The sequence below is a fragment of the Ictalurus furcatus genome, chromosome 8 (genome assembly GCF_023375685.1).
Source record: "Ictalurus furcatus strain D&B chromosome 8, Billie_1.0, whole genome shotgun sequence".
Classification (NCBI taxonomy): Eukaryota; Metazoa; Chordata; class Actinopteri; order Siluriformes; family Ictaluridae; genus Ictalurus; species Ictalurus furcatus.
Genome location: NC_071262.1, coordinates 21,891,897 through 21,917,147, shown reverse-complemented (window position 1 = coordinate 21,917,147; position 25,251 = coordinate 21,891,897). Strand labels below are relative to the sequence as shown.

General features: G+C 39.5%; 2 protein-coding genes across 2 annotated transcripts; both read left to right on the top strand.

Annotated features, from left to right (window-relative positions):
* Positions 1–696: 696 nt before the first annotated feature.
* On the top strand, positions 697–7,158 carry zpd (zona pellucida glycoprotein d). The gene is made up of 8 exons (XM_053631891.1): positions 697–899; positions 2,135–2,364; positions 2,478–3,252; positions 4,020–4,177; positions 5,337–5,579; positions 6,339–6,543; positions 6,638–6,743; positions 6,922–7,158. The coding sequence occupies exons 3-8, from the start codon at positions 3,052–3,054 to the stop codon at positions 7,041–7,043; spliced, it is 1,035 nt and encodes a 344-aa protein (XP_053487866.1). The 5' UTR covers positions 697–899; positions 2,135–2,364; positions 2,478–3,051; the 3' UTR covers positions 7,044–7,158.
* A 2,127-nt stretch (positions 7,159–9,285) lies between these two features.
* mmp15a (matrix metallopeptidase 15a) lies at positions 9,286–24,326 on the top strand. Its single transcript, XM_053631467.1, has 10 exons — positions 9,286–10,019; positions 12,485–12,633; positions 13,388–13,510; positions 14,297–14,601; positions 14,750–14,911; positions 15,752–16,056; positions 16,867–17,005; positions 21,338–21,485; positions 22,183–22,298; positions 22,728–24,326. The coding sequence occupies exons 1-10, from the start codon at positions 9,915–9,917 to the stop codon at positions 23,171–23,173; spliced, it is 1,998 nt and encodes a 665-aa protein (XP_053487442.1). The 5' UTR covers positions 9,286–9,914; the 3' UTR covers positions 23,174–24,326.
* The last annotated feature ends 925 nt before the right edge of the window (positions 24,327–25,251 follow it).

The following is a 25,251-nucleotide window of genomic DNA, read 5'->3' as shown; positions in this document are numbered from 1 at the left end:
AAACAATTACTGTGCAGTAAGACACAGAATTCATCTAAATCAGTACACACTTAGAATATAACTTGATTAAAAACTGTTCTATGGTTTTAGATTATGTATATACATATAGATTATGCTTGTTAAGTAATATTGATTATTAGATTATGCTTCTAAGAAATAATTTTAAATGTTAGTTACACATATTGATTACACTTTATCAATATATTCTATACTATTTATACAGTTTGCTGTATTTGAGAAAGTAAATATACACCATAAACTCATGCATAGGCATCCATGTTTTCCGACTGCATTTGTAGCCTTGCAAGAAGGAAGCCAGAATTCTGACTGTTCCGTAGTTTTCAGAATTACACACACACCGTCCATTTCATTAGAAACACATGTACACCTGCACATTCATCCATCCATCTATCTATCCATCCATCCACCCATCCCTTTTCTGTACCGCTTATCCTACACAGGGCCACAGGGAGCCTGAAGGCTATCCCAGGGGACTCGGTGTCCAAGGAAGGGGACAACCCTAGACTAACCCAAGTTGTTTTTAAAAAAAAGGGAACCAAAAACAGTTGGAAATAAGGGAAACATACATGAGCTAAAAATGCAGTATAAGGGAACTGAAAATAATAAGAAAAAAAATCACACATAATGGGCTTAGGAAAATACCTAAAATCACACACAATGGGCCAAGTAAAAATACATATTGGGACAGAGCGAGCTAAGGGCGTGCACAAGGGATAGCAAACTGTATAAAAGGGAAGCCCCATATGAGGGGGACTGAGATCACTTTGGGACGTCTCATTGTGGGGGTCTCGTGTAGGTGGACAATAAACTTGGACCCTTGGTTCTCTCACCTACGGTGTTCTTGTATATTTCTTCATCCACAAATTGGTCTATCTGATGTAAGTATTGACTTTAAGTGATAGTAGCTAATATTAATCGATTTCAGGCCAACAGGTACTATAAAGCATGGAGATGGCTGGGGCTGTATTCCCTACAGTGGTGTTGGTGAGCTTGTGTTTATTGATGGCATCATGAACTCAGAGGTGGACACTGGCATTTTGGATGTACGTTTGCAGAAAAGAGTGAAGAAACTATTCAAGCAACACATGTGGACTTTTCAGCAGGATAACGATCCAAAACATACCAGTCACCTTTTGAAAGAATACATCCCAGTGCCCTGATATAAAGCCTACTGATTGTCTATGGGATGTACTGGAGAAGAAATGAGCAGATTGTTGAAGCTCTAGTGTGGTTTTCTTGGTTGAAACTTGGAGGAAACTTCCACCACAACTCTTACATGAACTGGTTGATTCCATGCCTAGACATTGTCAAGAAGTTCTGTGAAACAAAGGATGGCAAACTAAACAGTAAAACACTCTAACTGTGATCCTTAAAGAAGCCACTATGGAGTGTTTATTTATTTATTTAGCCTAATTTTGAACTGTATCTCTATTGTTTCTATGTTTTTAAACATAATCTTTGGGGGGGGGTGTTTTGTTTGAAAAGTGTGCTTGAGGTAGCCTTCTATAAAATAAATGTCATTTGGTTTGACACAAGGGGCGGTTAGTGTATTTGCCTTGCACCTCTGGGGTTTTGGACTTGAATCCTGTTGAATCCCCCCTCAGGGGCTTCCCTTGGGTACTCTGGGTTCCTCTCCCAGTCCAAAGACAGGCCGATTGGCATTCCCAAATTGTCCGTAGTGTGTGAATTTGTGCGATTGTGCCCTGCGATGATGTTTTCATCCCATCCAGGGTGTCCTTCGCTTTGTACCCTGAACACCCTGGGTTAGGCTCTATGCTCGCCGGGACCCTGAGGAAGATAAGTGGTACAGAAAATGAATGAATGGATGGATGGATGGATGGATGTTTTCTAATTCAGGGAAATTCACACATTTGGAAGAGTGGCTTAAGTGTCCAAACATTTTGGGCGGCATTATATTACCAGATTTATAATAGCCACAAATAACTCTCCCCCGTGTTGTGTTGTTCACTGCTTAAATACTGCAGCTTGACGCAGCGTTGCTGTTGTCTTTCTGGACCTGTTAAAGGAATGTGCGCCATGTGCGCATCATTAACACTAATTAGCGTGTTGTATATTTGTAGGCCGCTCGTAACCATTGTATTTTCTTTTTCAGCTTTGGTGAAAGCCTTTGTGTCATATTTAGCTACAGTTGAATTAAAGAAGCCTGAATCTTGATGTATTTGTGGGAACTTAAAATGTTCTATTTGTCGGTGAGTCATGCAGGAGATAAATAATCCACAATTAGGATATTAGAGGGCGAGTTTTCCTGACTTTCTTGTGGTGTTTTGCAGGGCTATATAGTTCTAGCAGTATCTTTACTCTGCAGTTTGGAACACGTTACTGGTAAGATATCAGAAATCACTTTTGTTCTCATGTCTGGCACACTCACGTGTGTGGGTTTTTTTTTTTTTTTTTTTTTTTTTTTTTTTTAAACTTGAGACTTAATGTTTATCCAGGGAAATGCATTCCGTCCAAGTGTGTTGATCCAAACACATGCAGCTTATCTGAAGATGGCCTGAGCTGTAAATGCGCAGCGGGTTATTTTGGAGACCAGTGTGACCAAGGTGCTTCATCACACACGCACAAGTTAATTGTATAACGTGAAATCCACTTTCCTGGTGGTCAAGGAGCATAAATTTAGGTCTGCGAAACTTTATGAAGTCTGGACCACCTGGCAGTCAAGTTTAACTGTGAAACTGTGGTTTCACTTCAATGTGGGGTTTTTGTCCCCCACCGCCGTCTTGAAATGAGTGCTTGAATTAAACTACCCAAGTAGCATTTAGCATGATGCACTTAACTTTTATTTTTAAAGCATTAATTTAAACATGACTTGGTCTTTAAAACTAATGACTGAAGGCCATTGAAAGTCCTGGAGTTCTGAATTCATCTATTTTGGGTACTGAATAGAACTTTTAGTTGTGAACACTTAATTTCACAGAGCATGCTCCAGCAAAGGATTAAGTAGGAATGTTGCCTTGTGTAATGTGCAGGCTCTAATGCAAGCCCCCCCCTTCTTTTACAGCTGTACTGATGAATGTCGTGTGTGGAAAAGATTCAATCACAATCTCTGTGATTGAAGATTTCTTTAAATATTTCAACATCGGCATTGGGTCTGTTCACTTGACAAACCCTGAGTGTCGTGCCAGAAAGGAGGTGATTGCTGGTGTTACATTTTTCACAGTGCGAACACCAAAGGACAAGTATACTTTCTGTGGTGGCCAACCTGTTGAGGTGAGGATGTGCATCTGCTCTGGAGTTCATTTAACTATTTTGTAATCCTTAGCCATGTTTGATATTGTGATGTGAGGAGACTTGCATTTGTTTTTTGAAATAGTCTAGCATGGTGGCTGTTGCTGGTATTCCTGATTGGGAATTCCAAGTTGAAAGACCATTCCATTGCATTTTGCCAGTGGTTAGATTTTTTTTTTTTTTTTTTTTTTTTGAGTGCAATGAACTGCAGCATTAATTAGTAGTGTTCTCCATCCGTCCTGCTGGAGATCCACCTCAAGAGTTAAGTTTAACCCAGATCTGATGCACCTGATTCAACTGATTTAATGCCATTTTGATGAGTGGTCAAATGGATTGGGTGTCTTTCACTACATGATAACCTATCCCTAGAAAACAATCTGGTCTAGTAATGAAGGCTATTTGGATGTTTTCTTCAATATAGAAGCTTAAATTAGCAAAATTTGCAACAACTTTTTATGGCATAAATGATTAGTACACTCTAATCACATGGCTTGCACCTTGAAGGCTTCATCTCATTCAGTCTCTATGTAATAGTACTGCAACAAAACAAGGTTTGAGGTTGTGTAATGAGATGGAGCTGATTTCTGGTCTTTTTTCCACTAATTTAGGGTTGTGCTTGAACTATTTCTCTAGAAATGCAGCAAAAGTATCTACCAGTAGAATAGGGACCATTTCCCCCATCAGAACAGGGCTAGATCAGCAGCAGGTAAGTTGACCACTGATCTAATTCCATTTTCTACTCTGAACAGAAAAACATTACCCATGTGATCTACTCCCTGACATTGATGTCGGAGCTGCAAGTTTACAGGAACATTGTAAGAGACTCTGCCATAAAGATTGAGTATAAGTGCGTCTACCCGTTCATCCGCACGGTCAGCCTGGCTTATCCCGTCCTCCCTGTGACAAGGTAATGCAATAGTTTACAGGAAAGAGTGGCATGATGGCACTCTGATTTTCTTTAGAACTAACTACACAATGCATATAAGCCACCTCCTATAGCAGTCCCTAGCCCTACCAGGCCAGTGCTTTTCAAAATTGTTTGGCTTTGTTTCTTCAGTTCAGTGATCTTTAGGTCTAGGTACATCTTTATAGAAATGAAAGTTGAGAGATAAAATTGCAGTGAACTTGTGTACATATATTGCAGAGTACATGTATACTGTACATGAGCTAGAATATGGAGGTGTACTTTAATTTAAACCAACCACTAGTTAAATGCAAACTTTGACAGTTTTCAGTGAGTAGTTGGTGGTCATTTTGTGGAAGGTGGTTGTTTTTGCCACTTCAAGATGCTTTTATAAAGATGGATCCATAGCTCAGTAGTTCCTACTACTGCAGTTTTAATCATAAGTGGTTCTGATATTTTTAATCAAATGCATAGAAATTTGATTAAAAACTTGAGCATAAATGCTAAGTGAAGTTTCCTTTGCTACAAAATACCCTTTGCAGTACTTCCAAGTACCCCCAGGGGTATGCATTCCCCCACTTGTTAAATTCTGCCCTTTGTTGTCTGTTCTATCTAGACTTGGATGGAATGTTGAACACTGAATTTGTGATGCCTGTTTAATACTTCAAACTTTCTCCATTATTTGGTGTTCTGGAGTAAATTCTTTAAGAGTGCACTTTTGCATTAGATTTGATGCCTTTTGTGACTGTACAAGTACAATGAGATTGCTTGGAGCAAGCCTGTAGATGCATAGTAAATAATACAAATATGGAAGGGAAGTGCAAACAGACAAATAACATGCATGAAGGTGCACAAATGTTGCTACTTCCTGAGTTGATGTTATGAGGACCTAGGCTAGGAGTGTCTTATCTGGAAGGGCCCAATGTGGGTGTAGGTTTTCATTCCAACCAGTTTCTCAATGGTGGCTCAGTGCTGCATTTGATTAAATGTAACTTGTAAATCCTGACCTCTGACCAGAACAATAGGTGCCTCCTCATTGTTGAAATCCTACTTGGGATCCTAAACCTAGTGCAGGATGTGAACTGCTTTTGACCAAGTAGTGAAACTGAGTCAGAGGAACTTGATTACATCTGTGTATTCCCTCTTATTTTCCACCACACAGTGAGGCGGTGTTGCGGATGGATGAGCTGGATGCAACAGTGGAACTGAGTGTGTATAGGGATGAGCGGTATGTGGATGTCTATGGAGGCGTACCCACTGTTCACTTCAGGGAGAGAGTGTTCGTGCAGGTCAGTGTGACCCGGCCGAGGGATTTCTTCAACTTGAGGGTGGATGAGTGCTGGGCAACACAGACTGCAAATCCCAATGACACGTCAAGCCTCTCGCACACACTCCTTCTGGATGGGTGAGCTGTAAATTCTCATCTATGGAATCTATAGGATGTGTGTATCTGTAAGGCATGAGGAATAAAAGTTGAGGGTGTGCTGTTATAGGAAAGTGATCAATGTTGGGGTGGTACAATGAAGCAGTTATTGTTCCTCACAGATTTTTGCAGTGGAATTGTAGGATGTGCATCATTCCGAGAATTCCCAAATGATTGCAGTTTATCCAATAAGTTTTTAATGTTGGTTGCATTTAATGTGGAATGTCTGAAACAAATAGGGTCCCGTTATCACTTCAGCAGCCTATTTCTTACCCCAGCTGAAGTAAAGATGGGGGGGGGGGGGGCCTCAGTGTTGATGCTGAAGTTGTCTCATACATGTTAAAACATCTTGCAGAATGCTTCAGAGCATTTTTAGCTCGCGTTTACCTGGTTTTAACTTATGTGGAGTGTCTAACATGCAAGTTACTATTGAAATGATGGGTTTATGTTAATGTACTCATTCTGATGTCTTGCTGTGCAGTAGCTATAAAAAAAATCAACACCAATTAGACCATTTTAGGATCAATAATAAAAAGCATTAACATCCTGAGCTATAATATAAAACTAGTGAGTAAAAAGAAATTTAATCTCAAATTCTGCTTAATTTTAACTTTACATCATGGCAGTGGCTAATTTAGATCTCTGCCTGTCATAATTTGACTCTGCATTTCCTGTATTTTTGCTTTCTTTTTTTGCAAGAATTCCACTTTATTTCTAACCTTCCCACCATCTCCTTTTCAGGTGTGCTGACGATGAAACGGTCTCATTTATAACAAAATCCATTACATACCGAAATGGTACCATGGCACAAGGGGGACAAAATGGCGTGAGCTCAACTGTGCGTTTCTCCTTTGAAATGTTTCGCTTCATTGTCGAGCCCCATGAGCTTTATTTACACTGCATAGTTCACCTCTGTACCCAAGGGCATGGAGAGGCTTGTGTACCTGTAAGTCCTCATTAAGTCACTCAACCCCATTTTTAAACATTAAAGCACTCTGATTTGGGGTCTAATGTGATCTTATTTTGGGCTTTTTTTTCAGGAATGTAAATCCATTGTGAAGAGAGATGCTCCATCAATGGAACCCCTTGAAGGTCTTGTGTCTTATGGCCCAATTAGGCTTGCAGAGCCTGAGCAGCCCAAGATGAGTATGTCTGACTTATGTGACTATTAGTCCTAGTTTACTTGCTTTTGCCGAACTATAGAAGTGAAATGTATATCCTACATATTCTGCTCTCCTGCACAAGGGACAGTGAGGTACTGTGTGACCTGAATGTGGTAGTTAAGGGTAAGAGGTTTGATTATCATGGTTCTTTGCTTCTGTAGATATGCTTTTTACCCTGATGCTGCCCATGGCTGTGGTCTGGATTGTGGCACTCTTTGTCCTCATCTTGATCTACATTGCCAAGGCAGGGAACAGACGCATGGTCTCTGACTGTCCATCATAATGTAACTGCACCAAAACCTTTTATTTTATTTATTTTTACTTTCAAAATGTGTTTACACTGGCTTGACTTGTAAACTTATTGAACTAAAGATGGTTGTGACCTACTATCTGTTTCCTTGTCTTCCTTGCTCCTTTTTAGTTAATGTGGACCTTCTATCTATTGACACGTAGCAAAAGTGAAGCTTGTCTTTTTCAAAACATAAGCATTTGAAAAGTGAGCATCCAACATGAACAAATTGGTCTTTAAACTAGACATCACTCAGTGAGTGAGCATTTATCCCAATTGACCTTTCTGATGAGCTGGACTACTTGGTCTGCCAATTTCAAGACCATGCTTCAATTTCTGTATTGAATAAATGTATGATTATTTTGCCTAGCTAGAGATGGAAGTCCCAACACTTTGTAGCCCTTTTAAGAAATCAATTTTTGGCCTCCAGATGCAGCAGAGATCCTTTGGTGATCAAGCCTTCAAATCCCAATGATGCCACAGCCATCTGAGGCCAGGAGTCAAGTGAGCAAGAGTTGGCTGCCCTCTCTGGGTGGGAGGGGAATACTCTGTCCCTATCAATCTGTGATATTAGCAAAGTGTGGGTTTCTGTACTCTATGTAGTAGGACAGATCACTCAGTGTTATGCCATCCTGTAATGCAGCAGTGTTGGCCAACTTCAGTGTCAACCTTTTGTCAGCCTTCACCCTCAATAGTTGTTGACTATCATATGATTGAAGAGAGCTTGCTGGTTGGTTGGAATTGACAGGTGACTAAATTGGGGTAAAAGAAATGTGGATGGGGCTACCCATGACTATGCAAACTAGATGGCACCCAAGTCTGGTTATGTAGCCTGGATCATAACTTGTGATTGCAGAAATTAATGCAAAACCAAGCAAGCTTGCCAACTTTTGGTGGTGCTAGCAATTTTTCTAAATTGCTGATTTGGCCAAAACATGTCATGTGATGCTATCCCAGCATACATTCAGCTGTAACTACATATGTACAGCTAACTGTTCATTTACCAACAAACATCACTGTGCCTGACCTCACTAATGCTCTTGAGACTCTTGTAATCCCCCCCAAATGTGTTTGAAGGAAAAAGTAAGTTGATCAACTAAGCACACTTTGTCAAACAAAAAAACACACACACAATGACCATTGTATTTATTTTTTTGCTTCAGTGAAATAACTTTTCTGAGGAAACCCATGACTCTGGTGTGGTGACTGAACAAAAATCAAGAAGGAGGGTGTCCACATGTTTTCAAGAGTATGTATAGCCAATAGTTTACCCTGCATCATTCTTATTATGCAAGTGCTGAGACCTTGTGATATAATGCATTGCTTCATTGTCGAGTTATTCAATTTTATCCTCACTTCTAATGTCACCGTGAACCCTCACTACATAATAGCCTAGAACAGGAGTTAACCTAGGGTTCACACCGTGGTCCTTGGGTGTTTGTCAGAGGTTTGGGGTAAAAAAGATATACAAAATAATTGCTTAATGACTACCTCTAGGCCACTTGTGTTCATCTTATGTTCCTTGTGTTCATCTTATGTTCCTTGGGATAGGCTCCAGGATTCCCTCTGTAGGATAAGCAGAATGGGAGATGGATGGATAGAAGTGTGTATGTGAATATAAAGTAATACTTCATAGCTGTAACTGCTGCTAAAAATCTCAGACAAATGCAGAGTTTGGTGAAAAAGAATAACTAATTCTTTCAGAAGAGGACAATGAAAAACACCAACATGGTAGATTTGTACAGAAATAAAACCAGCGTCGCACCTGTAAACTGCAATATTGGAAATTACCCCAGCACTCCATGTAAATTTACAGTCTGAATCTGAGTGCGATTGTTTCTGGCATACCACAGTGTTGGTCAGGATTCTATTGAACCCTGGTGCATTTGCATTCATCTTACATCACAAATGTGCATGGAGAACACAATGGGACTCACTATCATTTATTTTGGTGCTATTGTGCACAACAGTGGATTGTGGACACTAACGATACAGTCATTGGCTAAAACTCATGCGCATGTTACTTTACTTCCTGAACAAGTGCAGACCTCAGTACATATTCCGTTCGCATTCTCGGGAATCACGACACAGTTCCAATGCAACCAAACTCGGAACACCTCCTACAGGTAGTCTTGGGTTCGGTACCAAGGTCCACATGACAGCTTTCACATTACCAATTTTTCAGGCAAACCATGCTCTGTTTTGGACTAAAAAGCCAGTGTGAAATCCCGTCCGAATAGGGCTTATGAAGAGTTTTCCCAGGCAGCCACACAAATAACGTCCTTTGAATTGGTCGATAGAGTTTTAGAAGGTGCGATTTGGGCGGGTTTTATGTTTAATCTGGCAACCCTGATACAGTTACACTCACACATGCAACCTGAAACTTTTCCCTGCAAAACTCTACCGGTATTCAGCAGCACAGGACATGGCTACAGTCAACAAGTAGCACTTTTTCTAGTTTTCCGAATTGAAAGTCGGGTTCGTATTAGAATAACTGCAGCATGATAAAGTGTTTTGGGGAGTGAGAAGCGTGTTTTACAGCTGAGCGGAAATGGAAATGTGTAGCTAATTTTTATTTATTTATTTTTTTTAAAAAGGGAAAAGGCCACAAACATTTGCAGATTGCATCCGGATTACATCTGAGATAGAAATGTAAAGCTTGCAAGCTCAAATCGGGACACAGGGAAACCGACAATTCCACCGCAAACTTAATAATAATAATAATAATAATAATATTTTCTTTGCTGAATTAATGGTGCCGCTTGTTTGCGTCTAGTGCGCACTTTCTAGTCTAGTGCGCACAAATAACAACAAACAGTAACCGAGGCAAAAACCTTCCCCTGGGATCTGAACCTGTGCACAGAGATGATGTGTAAACCTTTTTTCACACCTGCGGTAGTTTTTTCTGTCCTTGTGTTGGTGCTGAAGGCAGTCGGAGTTTCGGCGCAAGAGGACGAGTTCAACGCTGAGGTAGAGCATTAAAACTATTTTTCATTATTATCATGAACAGAAATATGTCTGAGGACATTGTGGAAATGATCCTAGTGGAGAGACAACTAAACAAATCGAATGTAGCCTCAAAATCACAGTATAAATCTTGTTTACATCTGATTAACATCTGATTAATGAGATTATGACCTCATGTAAACATTGCTGTGATGTCTTAAATCGGAATAAAGCCATCTGGATTTTAGTCATTCAGTGTTTACATATTGTTTATCATCACAGTATAAGTATTTGTGTTTACATGGACACTAATAAAACAATATCTGTGTAATCAGATTAAGACCCCATGTAAACATTGCTACAATGCCTTAAATCAGAGTAGAACCAATTAGATTCGACTTATTATGTACATACATGGGGATGTACACTGTTAATGTTCAAACTATAACTCTGTGTTTAGATGGACACCAATAAAACAATCAATATCTGATTAATCAGATTAAGACCCCATGTGAAGATTGCTACAATGCCTTCGATCAAATTAAAGCCATCTAGATTCGACTTATTATGTACATACATGGGGATGTACACTGTTAATCTTTAAAATATAATTCAGTGTTTAGATGGACACCAGTAAAACAATCAGTATCTGCTTAATCAGATTAAGACCCCATGTAAACATTTCTATGATGTTTTAAATCAGATTTTTGTCATCGGGAGTCTAGTTATATCATTTATGCACACTTTTTTTTATTTGATATTTCTCATATCTGCATGCGTGCTTAACCGGTATCATAAAAGAAGTCGGATCAAATATTTACACGTGTAACGTGACTTTTTGGCAGCTCATGGTTTTGAGTCGGCTGTGCTTCCAACCGAAAAGCAAAAAAAACTCGGTGAAAAAAATTAGTGCAACTCAGTTACTTGGCTGATACAATAGTGTAAATACCAGCTCTTTGATTTAATGTGTAGCGACAGTCACCTCAAAATTGGAAAAATAACAAAGATAAATGGGAAGAATAACTTGGTCTACTACTAGGAGTGAATTTTAATATATTGTGCAGTCCTATATTAGTTATTGTAGTATGCAAATCTATAACATTGTCACATTAAGTGGTGGATATATTGAAAGTGATACTCTCTCCAGTTTCTGTGCAACTGGAATTAACTTCAGCACAGCTGTTTTCCTTTTATTCACATCAGCCTGCTCTTGAGCTTGGAAAAAAAATAACTCTTTAGAGACGAATAGTTGTGCGCTGGATTCTGTACTTTTCGACTTAAATCAGATTAGAACCATCTACTGTAGAACAAAGCACAAGCCAGTGTGTAACCCAATCTTTCAGACTTAAAACAGGCAAGAGTTGGTGTTGAACTTGACCATATATATCAGTCCGATATCAGCCCTGCACAGCTTTCTTTTCTCTGTGTGCTCCCTTGGGTTGACTGAGAGTCGTCAGAAAGTTTCCAGCCCCGCTGTGTAGGTCGTGTTGTGATTTCAGGGGTTTCAAAGGTTCACTCGGTGCAGCCCAGAGAGGCACTCAGCATTTCGCCTCCATCTGTATTCACTCATGGGTCTGCCACCACTTTTCTACACGTTTCTGATCCAGATCTTCATAGTTAAAGGAACACTTTGGTGAAATATCAACTTTCACTTATCCTAAAGATGGTCATGCAGCCAGCCAAGACATATTTAGTGTCCGGCGTTTGCTTCTTTAGTTTGCATTGGAGCGTTGATCTAATGAAAGTGTATTTCACCCAAAAGTTTGTCTGTAAATATCTGCTTCACACTGCATCCAGCTCTTCAGTGAGCACATACAGATTTGTTGTGTACTGTTCTCTTACTCAACTACATAACTTTTGTACATGTGATTGTAAGAGTTGAAGCTGTCTCTATACATAGGTCAGAGTCAAAACATACCTGCACTGGAGCACTTCCTTTGACCACTTCCTCTGATTTGGCACAATGAGGACAGTAAAGATAATGAACGTTAAAGAGGCTGTGTTAATGAAACATAGATGGCATATCCGGTTATTAAACCAATTTTGTGTCTTATAAGAAAATTTGATGGCGAGAAGCACCATTACATTGCGTTTGGATTTGCCTTGCCTCCCAAGATTTGAAGACGGTCCTGTAGCCATAATGCTAAAAGTGTTTATACTTTAAATAGATAAATCCATTAATACAGACTATCCCTGCTAATTAACAAAATAACCATCATGTTTAAAGATTTGGGCTTTTATTTACTGAAAAGTTTTTAGGTACAATAGAGACTAGATTTGACATCGAACTACATATGCAATAAGGGGAAAATTTGATTCCTCACAAGATTATCTTTTTAATACTTGGTTCACTAATTATCCCAGATGGGGGATTTGCACAATAGAGAACAAGAGACTAATCAGTCCGAGATCATAATTGTGAAATAAACTCAAGAAGTTATTAATAACTGTTCTGGTTTTTCTCTATCGTCTCCATGCTGCTGCTGAAGACATGGCTGAGGACCTATGGCTACCTGTCCCAGGCCAGCAGACAGATGTCCACCATGCAGTCGGCGCAGATTCTGTCCACTGCCATAAAGGACATGCAGCGCTTCTACAGCCTGGACGTCACCGGCCAAGTGGACCCCGCCACTTTAAAGTAAGTATGACCTTACTTTAAATTTTATTGTACAGGTTTGTTGTACAGAGCCTTGAAGATGCAAGTGTTCGTAGGGCCTTTTTTCTTCTAATCCCACTCCTATCTGCTCACAAAGGAATTCTGATCAATCCTCCTTTGCACGTTAAAAATTACTTACTTTTATATAATGTCAACCAATATATCATTAAATTCACTTATTACAGTTTTTTTTTTAATGCAACACTACTCTTTGATAATGAAAACATGGTTAAAATAAAGGTTAGTTTGTTAGCAAACTGATATATTTCTATACATATCATAATAAATTTATCATGATATAATAGTTTTTTCATATCGCCCATCCCTTGAGAATCACAGTTTCTCTAAAGTATCTTTAAATTTAGTTATTAGAACTAAACTCGGGAGAATTAAGCATGAGTTGTTCTGATTTGAGAGTTGACCATGAAACGAATCCGGCATGTGATGCCACATCACATTTCGAGACCTCTGCTTCTGGTACAAATTTTCAGATAGCATTTAAAGAAAAAAAAATTTGAGACTGTGATGCTTGCTGTGATGCTGTGCTGACAAAATATTTGACTTTTTTTCCTATGGAAATTATACTCTATGGATTTTCTTGTTTAAATCAATCTAGACTGCAGTCTTTAATTGTATTTTGAGTTTCCCCACAAAAGAAAGAACTCTGGTTTCATGTTTATAGTGGGTTGTTTGTGGTGTTTTGGTAAATGAGTATCTTGAACCCTTGTGTGTTCAGAGCTATGAGGCGTCCGCGATGTGGTCTTCCTGATCGCTTTGAGGGGCACAGTGAAGGAAGCGTCAGGCGGAAACGCTTCGCTCTGACGGGTCAACGGTGGGATAAAGACAAGCTGACTTACAGGTGAGTGAGACTACAACTGTAACCTGATTTGATCCATTTAAGATTTTTTGTTTTTTTGCTTATTTTTTATAGCATTCATCTAGTGACAATTTTGAATAATGAAAAATTATTTCACTTAAAGGAGCACTTTGTAATTTTTAGAGTCCTCTGCTGGCTTCAAGGAGAACTCCAGTTACATTAAATTCACTGACCAGTCTTTCCGTCCCCTCAACAGGGCTGCATTGGAAGTGGGAAGTCAGAACTCGGAATTATGTAATTTTCAACCTCCATGCGTTCTGGCTACAAAACGAGATAAAACAACCGTTGGAAAAAAACGAACACTAGTATATACAACATAACTGGTGATCTTTCTGACTTTCGAGTAGGAATTCCTAATTTCAAGCTACTTTTAGTTGAATGCAGCATTTTAAAGGTCATTTTCAGGTTGGAGAAATGTAAACAGAAACCTAAAATAAAAATTAAGAACTAATTAGAATTGAAAAACTTGCATATTTGCTATATTGGAGGTAATATTTCTACTAAGACTATCTTTACAAATATCAATTTATTACAGGTCTAGAAACATTTTTAGACATTAAAAAAATGCACCTCTAAAAATATATTTTTTAAAAACACTGCTACTTGTCATGGTTAGTTAGTACATTCTGTAAATGATGACTTTCGGATTTGTTTAACGAGCTTACATTTATACTAGCCAGTCTATCTTGAATGAAGCGTTCCTTTCATTCCGATATCAGATATGTTCCACTCAGAGAGGTTACATTTCATTACCTACTTTTTCCACAGCATTCAGAACCACCCACCCAGCATCAGCCATCAGCAGTCACATGAGGCCATCCGCAAGGCCTTTAGAGTTTGGGAGAACGTGACTCCTCTACGCTTCAAGCAGATTCCTTATCGTGACATCAAAAACGGCAGCGAGGGGCCGGATATTATTCTGCTGTTTGCCTCTGGATATCACGGAGACACGTCTCTCTTTGATGGTGAAGGAGGGTCCCTGGCTCACGCATTCTTCCCGGGTCCAGGCATTGGAGGCGACACACACTTTGACATGGATGAACCGTGGACACTCAACCAGCGGGAAGGAACAGGTGCCACCGAATCGATTTCTCAGAAGCTAGTTTTCCAACAAATATTAATCCGTTAATGCCATTAAACGTCCTTAAACTATTTTCCCGAATAAGGCTGATTGTTGTACTGAGAAGTACTCATTGCCCCCTGTATGGCCTCTGTCTCCAGGCATTGACCTGTTCCTGGTTGCGGTTCATGAGCTGGGTCATGCGATGGGTCTAGAGCACTCCAACGACGCCTCAGCCATCATGGCTCCGTTCTACCAGTGGATGGACACGGAGAGCTTCTCTCTAGGCGAGGATGACATCAGTGGCATTCAGCAGATATACGGTGAGCGCTCGTAGCACGTGGTTGTATACATTTCAGGTGTGTTAGTGCAGGATGGCAATGTAACAGAATGAAATTATCGGCCAAGGATGAAATCCTGAACCCAAAACTGTTTTTCTGCCATGTCCTTTTAAACATTGTCTATATTTTATTGTCCTTGACTCGACTCGTTCTTGGTTTTGTTTTGTTTTTAATGGGAGATGACAGAAAACAGTGTGTACTTCCTGACGTGTCTTTATACCATACTTTATATCTCTTTTCCAACAGGAAACAGCAGAATCTCTAACAACATTTCAGTTTGAATAAGATATATATTAGCTAGGTTTTGTCTACGGTTCTTTTATACTAGGTGAAAGGTGTCATAATCTTTCCAGATGTAGACCATACAAATGACATGATGAATTTGGACGGAACTAAAATCCCAGAGATACTCCAGTAATAATTACATTACCTCATCTCCCTATGAAAAATGTATGCAGTCTGAAAAATAGTTGTGAAACATAATCGTGACTTCAAAACTAGGCAATATAATTTGGTTTTAGACTTTATTAGGCATTTCTACCATGAGATGTGTCTTTGCTCTTTATTTATTAATTGCTCCGACAATGCTACATCAGCAAATTAACTGAGTTAAACCCTTATTGTGTTAATGTGACTCAGTGTGGGTCTGTTTTCTCCATCGTGGCTCATCTGGATGGCTCATCTGAAAGTGCTGCATTACTGAGCCTGTGAGAGCCAGGCTTTCTGCCATGACTGCTGCTATGTGGAAAGAAAAATGTGACACCACTTCGTTTCTCTGCACAAGGGTGAGAAATTGAAGCGAAATATTTTGTGTGTTAACAGGACCCCCTGTTATTGCACCCACCGAGCCTTTGAGCACCACTACAACCCCATCGTTCACGACCACAGCTGAACCAGAACCCACATCCACTACAACCACTACAGAGCCTTTAAGGACCACCAGACGTCCAGAGAGACACACCAAACCTCCTGAGAGAGCCACCAGACCTCCTGAGAGAGCCACCGAGCCGTGGGTTCCCCCGGCTGACCCCGGACCCACTCGCCGCTCGGACCAGGATGCCCCTGATATCTGCGACGGAGACTTTAACACGATTGCGGTGCTCAGGGGGGAGATGTTTGTCTTCAAGGTAAAGGCCTTTGCACAACAAAATGGATGTGTTTTATTTCTTTAACAGACGATGAAAATAAGTTTGCAAGGGAGTTCATCAAATCATCAAAATAAACTTCACATCCTTTTTTTTTTTTTGCAATTAATAATAATGCTTTTACATCACAGATCCCTGAAAATGTTTTTAATTTGGATTAGTAGTAGAAATTTGCCATAATTTCACACAATTTTTAACTACACTAAAACAAGTGTTTTGAATTCCATCAGTTCATTCAAGTCTTGGTTGCTGCGGGACTTATTGCCGCCACACAATAGATAAGAATGCACAAAGTACAAAACTTTTTAAAGGTAAAGATATCTTTCTAACTGGTCTAAGTTTTTTATGTAGAAATCAAACTTGGTTTAAATTTTCAAATGACACACTGTCTCAGAACAATGATTTTGGACTAAAAGATGGACTGTTTTTCTTTAGATTTTGTCTCAGTAAGATTTTTTATGCAACCTATGTGCACTGCACTGAGGAGCTCTTCAGCTTTGACAACCACAACAAACCTTGTACTTGTGCAAACTCGATTAACATCACAAAACTAGCCAATTCTGATTCCATTAGGTCATATCCCATGTTTATACAAAAATAATAATAAATGGTTGCTGCATAATGTTTGAAGCTGATTTCCCGGATACCCTGGAACAGAAGTTGTCCATTCTCAGAATAGTTTTTGCTTTTCAGAGCTACAAATAGATTTCACAATCTCAAAGTCATGTGCTTTTTTGATGTGCAGATGTTTTCAAGTTTTTTGATTTTTCAGATGCTCTCTGTGTCTCTCAGGGTCGGTGGTTCTGGAGGGTCAGACGGAACCAGGTTCTTGATAATTATCCCATGCCCATTTCTTTCTTCTGGGTCGGCCTGCCTGAAGACATAGACGCTGCATACGAACGCCATGATGGAAAATTTGTGTTCTTCAAAGGTCAGCAATGTAGATGAAAAAAGATTACACATACACTCTGCTCAAGAGGTGCCAACATTTATAGTTTAGTTGTAGCATTTACACTGTACACATCCTTGTTAAAACATCCTTGATGGGTTGAATTTGGCTTTTGGAAATTTAAGTACTGGAAAACCTTGAAGAATAGCCATTTTTTATCTAGTGGTGCTTAAAAAGTGCTTGAATTATATAAAGTCAACAAATACGAAATCGCTAAAAACTTTAGTTTTTATTTTCGATAGAACATGAATACAGTCCTTTCACTCAATATATGACACCCTGCTGCAGCCCCTCCCCCTCCTCTTGCTATTCACTTACACATTGTGACAGAGACAGGAGTAGCTAACTAAAAATAGCTACGCTACCAACTTAACTACATTTTTCAGTAGCATGACAGTGGCTCCACTACTTTAAAAATAGTGTCGCATTTCCAGTAACAAGTTACTTTTTTCAACGAGTAGTGCTTTTCATTGCACATCTGCGGTGCCCGCTTGCATCACAGGAATTAAGAGCCTCATTGTAGCTCAGATGGAGAGGAAGTGACCATCTGATCGGCATGTAAAGTGACCAACCACAGTTGGTTACATGATGTGTGGGGCGGGTAAATGATAATATCATAATAAATTAACACTGGAGTTTATTCTCTGATAGAAAATATTACTGGTCCTTTGATGTTAATAAGCAACACAACACAATGTTTACATTTACTTACAAATAAAATACAATTAAATAAATAAATTTTTAAAAAATTGTGAAATCTTAAAAGAAGAAATAAGGAATCTGTTTGAATAACAGCTCTTGTATAGTACTTGAAAACTAAAAAAATAGCGCTCGAAAAGTCCTTGAAAGTCCTGGAATTTTATTATCAAGCATCTCTATGAACCCTGAGCATGTGACTGTGCTCAGAATTAACCAATCACATTCACACTAACTAATTATCGTACAGCTGTCATCAGTGAAGTGTTTCTGATTAACTGCATATAAAGATCAGCTGTTTCTGTAGAATTTTCTTGACAGCTTCTTGGTTTCATTCGACCGCTGAAGCCATGGTCCGCAAATAACTACTGTTGAAGAACATCTGGCAAGTACTAGTCACTCCAGCATGTGACACCAATCTTTCATATTCTTCACATGTCTGGGATATGGAGTACGATGGCCAGATGCAAGCTCCTTCGCATGAAAATATACATCCAAGCTCACCCCAAACCATTAGGGAAAATGTGAGAGAACTTTGTGGTTATAATTCTAAAAGATATGTTTAGTGCTGAAACAAAAACAAAACAGAAAGCCATACCCACTGTGAAGCATGGTGGTGGCAGCATCATACTATGGGGCTGCTTCTCTTCAGCTGGGACTGGGGCTCTATTCAAGATAGGCAGAATCACGGATAGCTCCAAATACCGATCTATTTTGACACAAAGCCTGCAGGCCTCTGCTAGACAGCTGAAGATAAAGGAAAATTTTGACCTTCTAGCACGGTAACGACCCGAGGCACAAATCCAAGTCAACAAAGGAACGGCTTCAGAAGAAGATGATCAGTGTTTTGGAATGGCCCAGTCAAAACCTAGGTCGAAGTCCTATCAAAAACTTGTGGAATGACTGAGAGAGCACTGTGCACAGGAGATCTGCTCGGATCTAAAATTGCCAAATTACGATGTGCTAAGTTGGTAGACTCATACTGCTTTAACCAAGTATTAGTTAAGGGGTGTGCACATTTATGCAACCAGATTATTGTAAGTTTTTTCTCTTTTTCGCTTAATACTTTATCTACTTGAGTACTTGTTAATTCACGAGCCAATAGAAAACCACAAGGTGGGACTGTGGTGTCTTTGGTTGGTAAAAAATGTATTAGTGTTTTGCGTCAAACTGGATTTTTCCTTGTCGTTTTCTTACTTGTCTCGCATCTGGAAAAAAAAAAAAGCAGTCAAGTCATCCACTGACATATGCTGGTGTTGTTGTGGTAAAAATCTTTTTTTATCTCTCTGCCAGTGAGGATTTTCTTGTTAGCAATGCTGGCACTTCTGTCTAAAGTGCGTTTTGTCTAAGGTATCAATCATTTATACAAGCACACAACATTAAATATTTCACAGCTATCCTGTTTTCTTCAAAACATCTGTTCCCTGTGCGCCAACACACTCTTTAGGCCAAACTACGTCAGTAGTAAAGCATTCGGTGAGGGAGGTTGGGGGAGAGGGAAGGGGATTTTGGCAGAAACTTTGGGCCTGTGTGTGTGTTGCATCAGCCTCCACATGCTCTCGCTGATCAGATTGTAGAGACAGAACAGAGTGTCAGCTGCTGAACAAAACACACTAAACTTCATTAGAGCTTCAGTAGCCATCGCTCATTTGTAAGAGAGCTTTGTGTGATGCGTGCAGTGACTCGAGATGGAAAGTAGCCTTTCATGCAACATAATTCTGTCCTCTCAGACTGGAAGAGTACAAAAGATTATGACCATTTCTACCCTCTTTGTTTTCTTTTTCTTTTTTCTTTTTTCTTTTTATTTGCTTCTTAGGCAGGGTTGCCAGGTTGACAGCAAAAACTCATCGATAATCAATAAGTCGAATTCCAAAACTTAATCTCAGACCCACCCAAACTTTGTATTAAAATCCAGACCAAGATTACAATCTCTTCTACACCAACTAACCAGTTACTCACTACCTTTTAATCATGAACATGGCCCACATACACTGATCAGCCATAACATTAAAACCTCCTGCCTAATGTTGTGTAGATCCCCCTTGTGCAGCCAAAACAAGTCTGAGCCATTGAGACATGGACTCCACACGATCTTTTAAGGTGTGCTGTGGTATCTGACACCAAGATGTTAACAGCAGATGCTTCTAAGTTCTGTATGTTGTAAGGTGGGGCCCCTATGGATTGGTCTTGTTTGTCTAGCACATCCCACAGATCCTCGATCGGATTGAGATATGGGGAATTTGGAGGCCAAGACAACACCTTGAACTCTTTGTCATGTTCCTCAAACCATTCCTGAACACATTTTGCAGTGTGGCAGGGCGCATTATCCTGCTGAAAGAGGCCACTGCCATTAGGGAATACTGTTGCCATGATTGGTATACGTAATGTACATAGGATATCCACGTAATAGGAATATGTTGTCTATGGATAGGTTCAGATTCGGCCCCAGATTTATAGAGTGGATCTGTCTTTTGTATACCGCTTCAGTGGTTACTAATAAATTGCACTGCCATTAGGGAACACTGTTGCCATGATCGGTATATGTAATGTACATAGGATATCCACGTAATAGGAATTTGTTGTCTATGGATAGGTTCGGATTCGGCCCCAGGTTTATAGAGTGGATCCGTCTTTTGTATACCGCTTCAGTGGTTACTAATAAATGGCAGTCAAAAAAAATTCTTTGTCAAGGGGCACTCGGCAGGGGTGACCATTAAGCTCCTTTTTGTTTACAATTGCAATTGAACCACTGTCTCTGATATTAAAATCCACACCTTCATTCCATGGCATAAACAGGTGGGGTGTTGAACATAAGCTCTCATTATACGCTGATGATTTGCTTCTTTACATTTCAGATCCTCTATCATGCATCAATGATATTATAAATGTCTTCTCAAGTTGATCTCAAAAAGTGAATTCATGCCTGTTAACACATTTGCCAGGCATATGCCTAACTATGTGTTCCCTTTTCACATGGCAAGATCTATATTTAAATTTGATGTAAACATTGCCTAAATTTCCTGAACATATAGGCAAGCAGGAATACAAAGTGCAATTAAAAAACTGTCAGGAATTCAACCGAGAGGTCCTCACTGCATCCTGTAGATGGATCGGCAGGATTAGTAATTAATGCATCGAGAAAACGAGTGAATCGTAACACCCCTACTACCAGCTGGGAAGGGTGAAGGCTAACATGTGCTTCCACCAAGACACGTGAAGCTAACCACCTAGATCTTGTTGAACTGCTGCTCATGTTGCGTCGTCACAGGGAAGTGTAACGCATCTACAAAGTAGATAGTGCTATCTACCCTCTTACGCATACATGAGCTCACAGATGCCCATGATTTGCTAGTGTTGCTGTGATTGACAGAGGAGAGAGCGTATGCCATGGTTTCAGCATTGTCTGGATTTAAACTCATGGTCACCGGAGAATAGGATGACTGCGTTTCTGTTGTGCCACTGGGGAATCCCAGTAAAATGCATTTTGCACCTGAAAGGCAAATTTTACAGCTCAACTGTATAAAGCAGCATTGTATGCATGTTTTGTCCAGTGATCAGTTCCAATCTGAGAATGCATTTCTATCAGTAAAATTTAGCTTTGCTTTTTTCTTTCTATAGGTAGTAAATACTGGCTGTTCAGGGAAGCCGACGTGTTGCCTGGATATCCTCAGGAACTTATGCACTATGGTCAAGGGATGCCAGATCGAGTGGACACAGCCGTGTGGTGGGAGCCATCTGGCTACACCTACTTCTTCAGAGGAGACAGGTAACTCAAGTCAAGTTCACTTTTATCGACAAGTTTTTATTATCATATACAACAGACAAGACATACAATTAAGCTCTGTAGATAGCACTACAGTAACACTGTGACCAGTGAAGGATAAGAGCAATGTACAAATTGAAAGAATGAAATAAAAAAGTATCTAATTCTCTGTAATTATGTAATGTTATTAGATTAAAAAAACAGCATGTCAATACAAAACTGTTGCCATTATTCAAGATGTGTGTAATAGACAAATTTCCTTTATTTTTTTTTCTTTTGTTTTATGTTGTCTTTTTAATGGTGTAGGGGAGGCATGGATTATTTGATCTTTCTTTGGTTGAAGATATATATATATATATATATATATATATATATATATATATATATATAAGAGAGAGAGAGAGAGAGAGAGATAATGAGTCTTTATTGATCACGTATACATTACATAGAAACCAAGAGCAACATACCAAAGATCTCACACCCAAACTGAGCTTCCTCATGAACATACATCAACTTCAGAGTGCAGAGAAAGTGAATGTGCATCTGAAGTGTGCATAAAGGAAACACAGCAGGACACGTGTGCTTGTGTTTTATGAGTGCAGGATGTGTGTCTCATGCAGTGCATGTGCATTGAAATGCTTGCTAAAATGAAAGTGTTTCGTTTTAACATGAAAACCCTACGCTTTCCTCCCTTCTGTAGATACTGGCGTTTCAGTGAGGAGTCTCGGGCTGTGGATAAAGATTACCCACGACCCATCAGTGTATGGGGTTCCATCCCTGCCTCTCCTAAAGGGGCCTTCCTCAGTGATGATGGAGGTGAGTTTAAGTGGTTAAAAAACACGCCCATCACAAATGTGCCTGTTGTAAAACAATCCAGAGTTCCGAGAAGGAAAAAGTGACTTCACTGCTAAGAAAGTAGGGCAACAATTCCCTAAAGCCCCAGCTCTGCTTCTGCCTTCTTACGTCACTGCATGCAAGGCATCAGCAGCCTCATTAAAGAAACAGATGCATAGGAGTGAAACTACATTTTGGTATATATACTGGGGTATTTTCATTCATTTAGCAGATTTTTTTGTTTTTATCCAAAGTGACTTAGTCAGGCAGAATCCAATCCAAGTTGTGTAAATTAAATTTTCTTGTTAAAACAATCCTTTAACTGCTGAGCTGCCCCTGTGAATATGTGCTTATCTTACTTTTAATTTATGTGTGTAGGATGTTTAGTGTGTCTGACTTTTTTCTTCCCAGCATACACATACTTCTACAAAGGGACCAAATACTGGCGAGTTGACAACAAGCGCATGAAGGTCGACACAGGATACCCGAGATCCATCCTGAACGATTTCATGGGATGCCACGTTCACTTTGATCCAGGCTCGGATACGGATATAAAACCAGACCCTAAGTGGCCAGAGACAGGAGGAAAGGACCAAGACGACAATGATGATGACTACAAAGACAACGATGTCAATAATGATGATAGTGAGGACGATGATGACGATGATGATAAAAAGGTGGTGGTGCAGGTGAAAGAGACTAACGATTACGTCATGACCCTCGTCCTGGTGATGGTGCCTCTGGTCCTGGTGCTGTGCATTCTAGGAGCGATTTACGTCATCATCACCAAGCTGCAGAAAAAGGAGACTCCCAAAGTGCTGGTTCACTGTAGACGTTCGTTGCAGGAGTGGGTGTGATGCATACAAGCGCACACATGAACACGTTCTCACAAACACACACACACATTCTGTTTGTTGTCCTCTTTCTGCACATGTGCTGCGTTCAAATATGTTTAGAAGAAGAACCCACATGAACAGTCCATTTTTCTGTTATTCATGAATTTGATGAAAGTGATCTGACAGCTCGGCGTTTACGAGTCATGACGGTGTTGACGTTGTACCCATGGATGTTCTTTTAACGGCTGAAGCCAAGTGTAATTAAAGTGTACATTTAGTCATAGGCAGCCTTTTCTAGGTTATTTACCATTTTTTCTGAGGGAAATCTTGATATTCCTGATGCTTTTGTGTTGTTTCTACAGGCATTCTATATTTACATTGTCCATAGCTGCTTAAATCATTCTTTTCATTCGTGACCATATTTTCCGATTTATAAAAGGTGTTTTCAAATGGAACTTGTAGAACATGCTATTGTGTCCAAGTGTTTATAACATTGTTGCTAGGCAACAGAGAAATATGGATGCCTGCCTTGGAAGCTAGCTAATGATTGAGGGCAATTTAGCTTGCTAACACAGACAATATTAAGGCATAGAAACAGAGGAAATGCAACACAGAGACCAGGAATATACACATTTTCTTCCTCTGTCTTGTTAAGTTACTAAGAAAAGACGTGTCGTGATAGTGGAAGGGAGATATAACCATGAAGAAACTGTTGGGAATATAAGCATGTTCCTCAGATGTGTCAAGAAGTTACAAAGAAAAGATCCCACAGAATAAAATGAAACTGATAATACTTAGCATCTTCTGGCATCAGATAATGTAAAGGAAGAGTGAAAATGAGACACAAATGTCAGGAATATAAACATAGAAATTACTCAATAAAAAAAAAAAAGAAAACTCCATGGATAAAATTACTCTGTAATAACACTGAGCATCTGCTGCTATCAGTTAATATAAAGGCAAAGTGAGATTGGAAACAAGACATAACTGCCCAGAAACTGTCGTGATAGTGGAAACAAGACACAAATGTCAGGAAATTGTCTGGATTATAAACATTTTCCTCAGACGTGTTGGCAAATTACTAAAAAAAAAAAAACCACTCCACAGATTAAATGAAATTGTAATGGCATTTAGCATTAGCTGCTAATTTAACTTCCATGTGTTATACCATATTAAGAAACCTCAACATTGCCTAATAAGTCAGATTTTGTCAATTTGTTTTACGAAGTTGTTACTAACAAAAAAATGTGCTGTTTAAGTGGAATCTCCTTGTAAACATGGTGAACACATGACCGTATATGGATGTAGTAAAATAGTTTCTCAACAGTGAGACACTTTTTTTTTTTTGCCTTTACACAACTGTGGTGCTCTGCCCATTTAAGACTCTGTTCTGAACAGAATATTTGCACTTTCATTTCATTTTAAATGATTATATAATTTGTTCTGTGGTGGCTTTACGTCGTGGTTCTTTTCTGTGTTTGTGTGTGAATGTCTGCGCATAAAGCAGATTCTCTCCTTCCCTCCTTAATGAGCCCAAACTTTACAACTCTGGGAACGTTAGAGTGTGTTAGTCAGCGAAATTCTCTCGCTGCTTTCAGTTAAGTGGCCTCGGTAAAAGCGAAAGAAAAAAAAAACACTTCCAACTGTGTGTGTTTGTAAAAGCATCGGGGAGAGCAGAAAGCAGTTAAAGGAGTTTGGTTTAATAAATTGCATTGCACATACTTGCAACCTTTACTGTCTGTGCCGACAGGGCCGATTCTGGATTGTGTTACACACATGGTGCTGATTTAGGGATTTTTGAGGGCGAGAGACAAAGAGGAAGAAAGTGAGAGAGGGGAAAAGAGGGAAAGAGAGGATGGGGGAAGGGGGCTTCTTTATCCATCTAGCATTTCCTTCTCTTCCTCTGAGTTCCATCGACTTTGCCAAAAAGAAAAGGAGGGAAGCATGCCACTGAGGCTCGCTCCTACTGTCACTATGACCTACATTCAAACTCTTCATCACTCTTTATTGGAAATTTGTATCATTCCTGGGGCAAAAAACCTTGAATTCAGCCTTCCTGTGGGACTTTTTTGTTTTCTGAGCCAGGTTTTAACCACAGG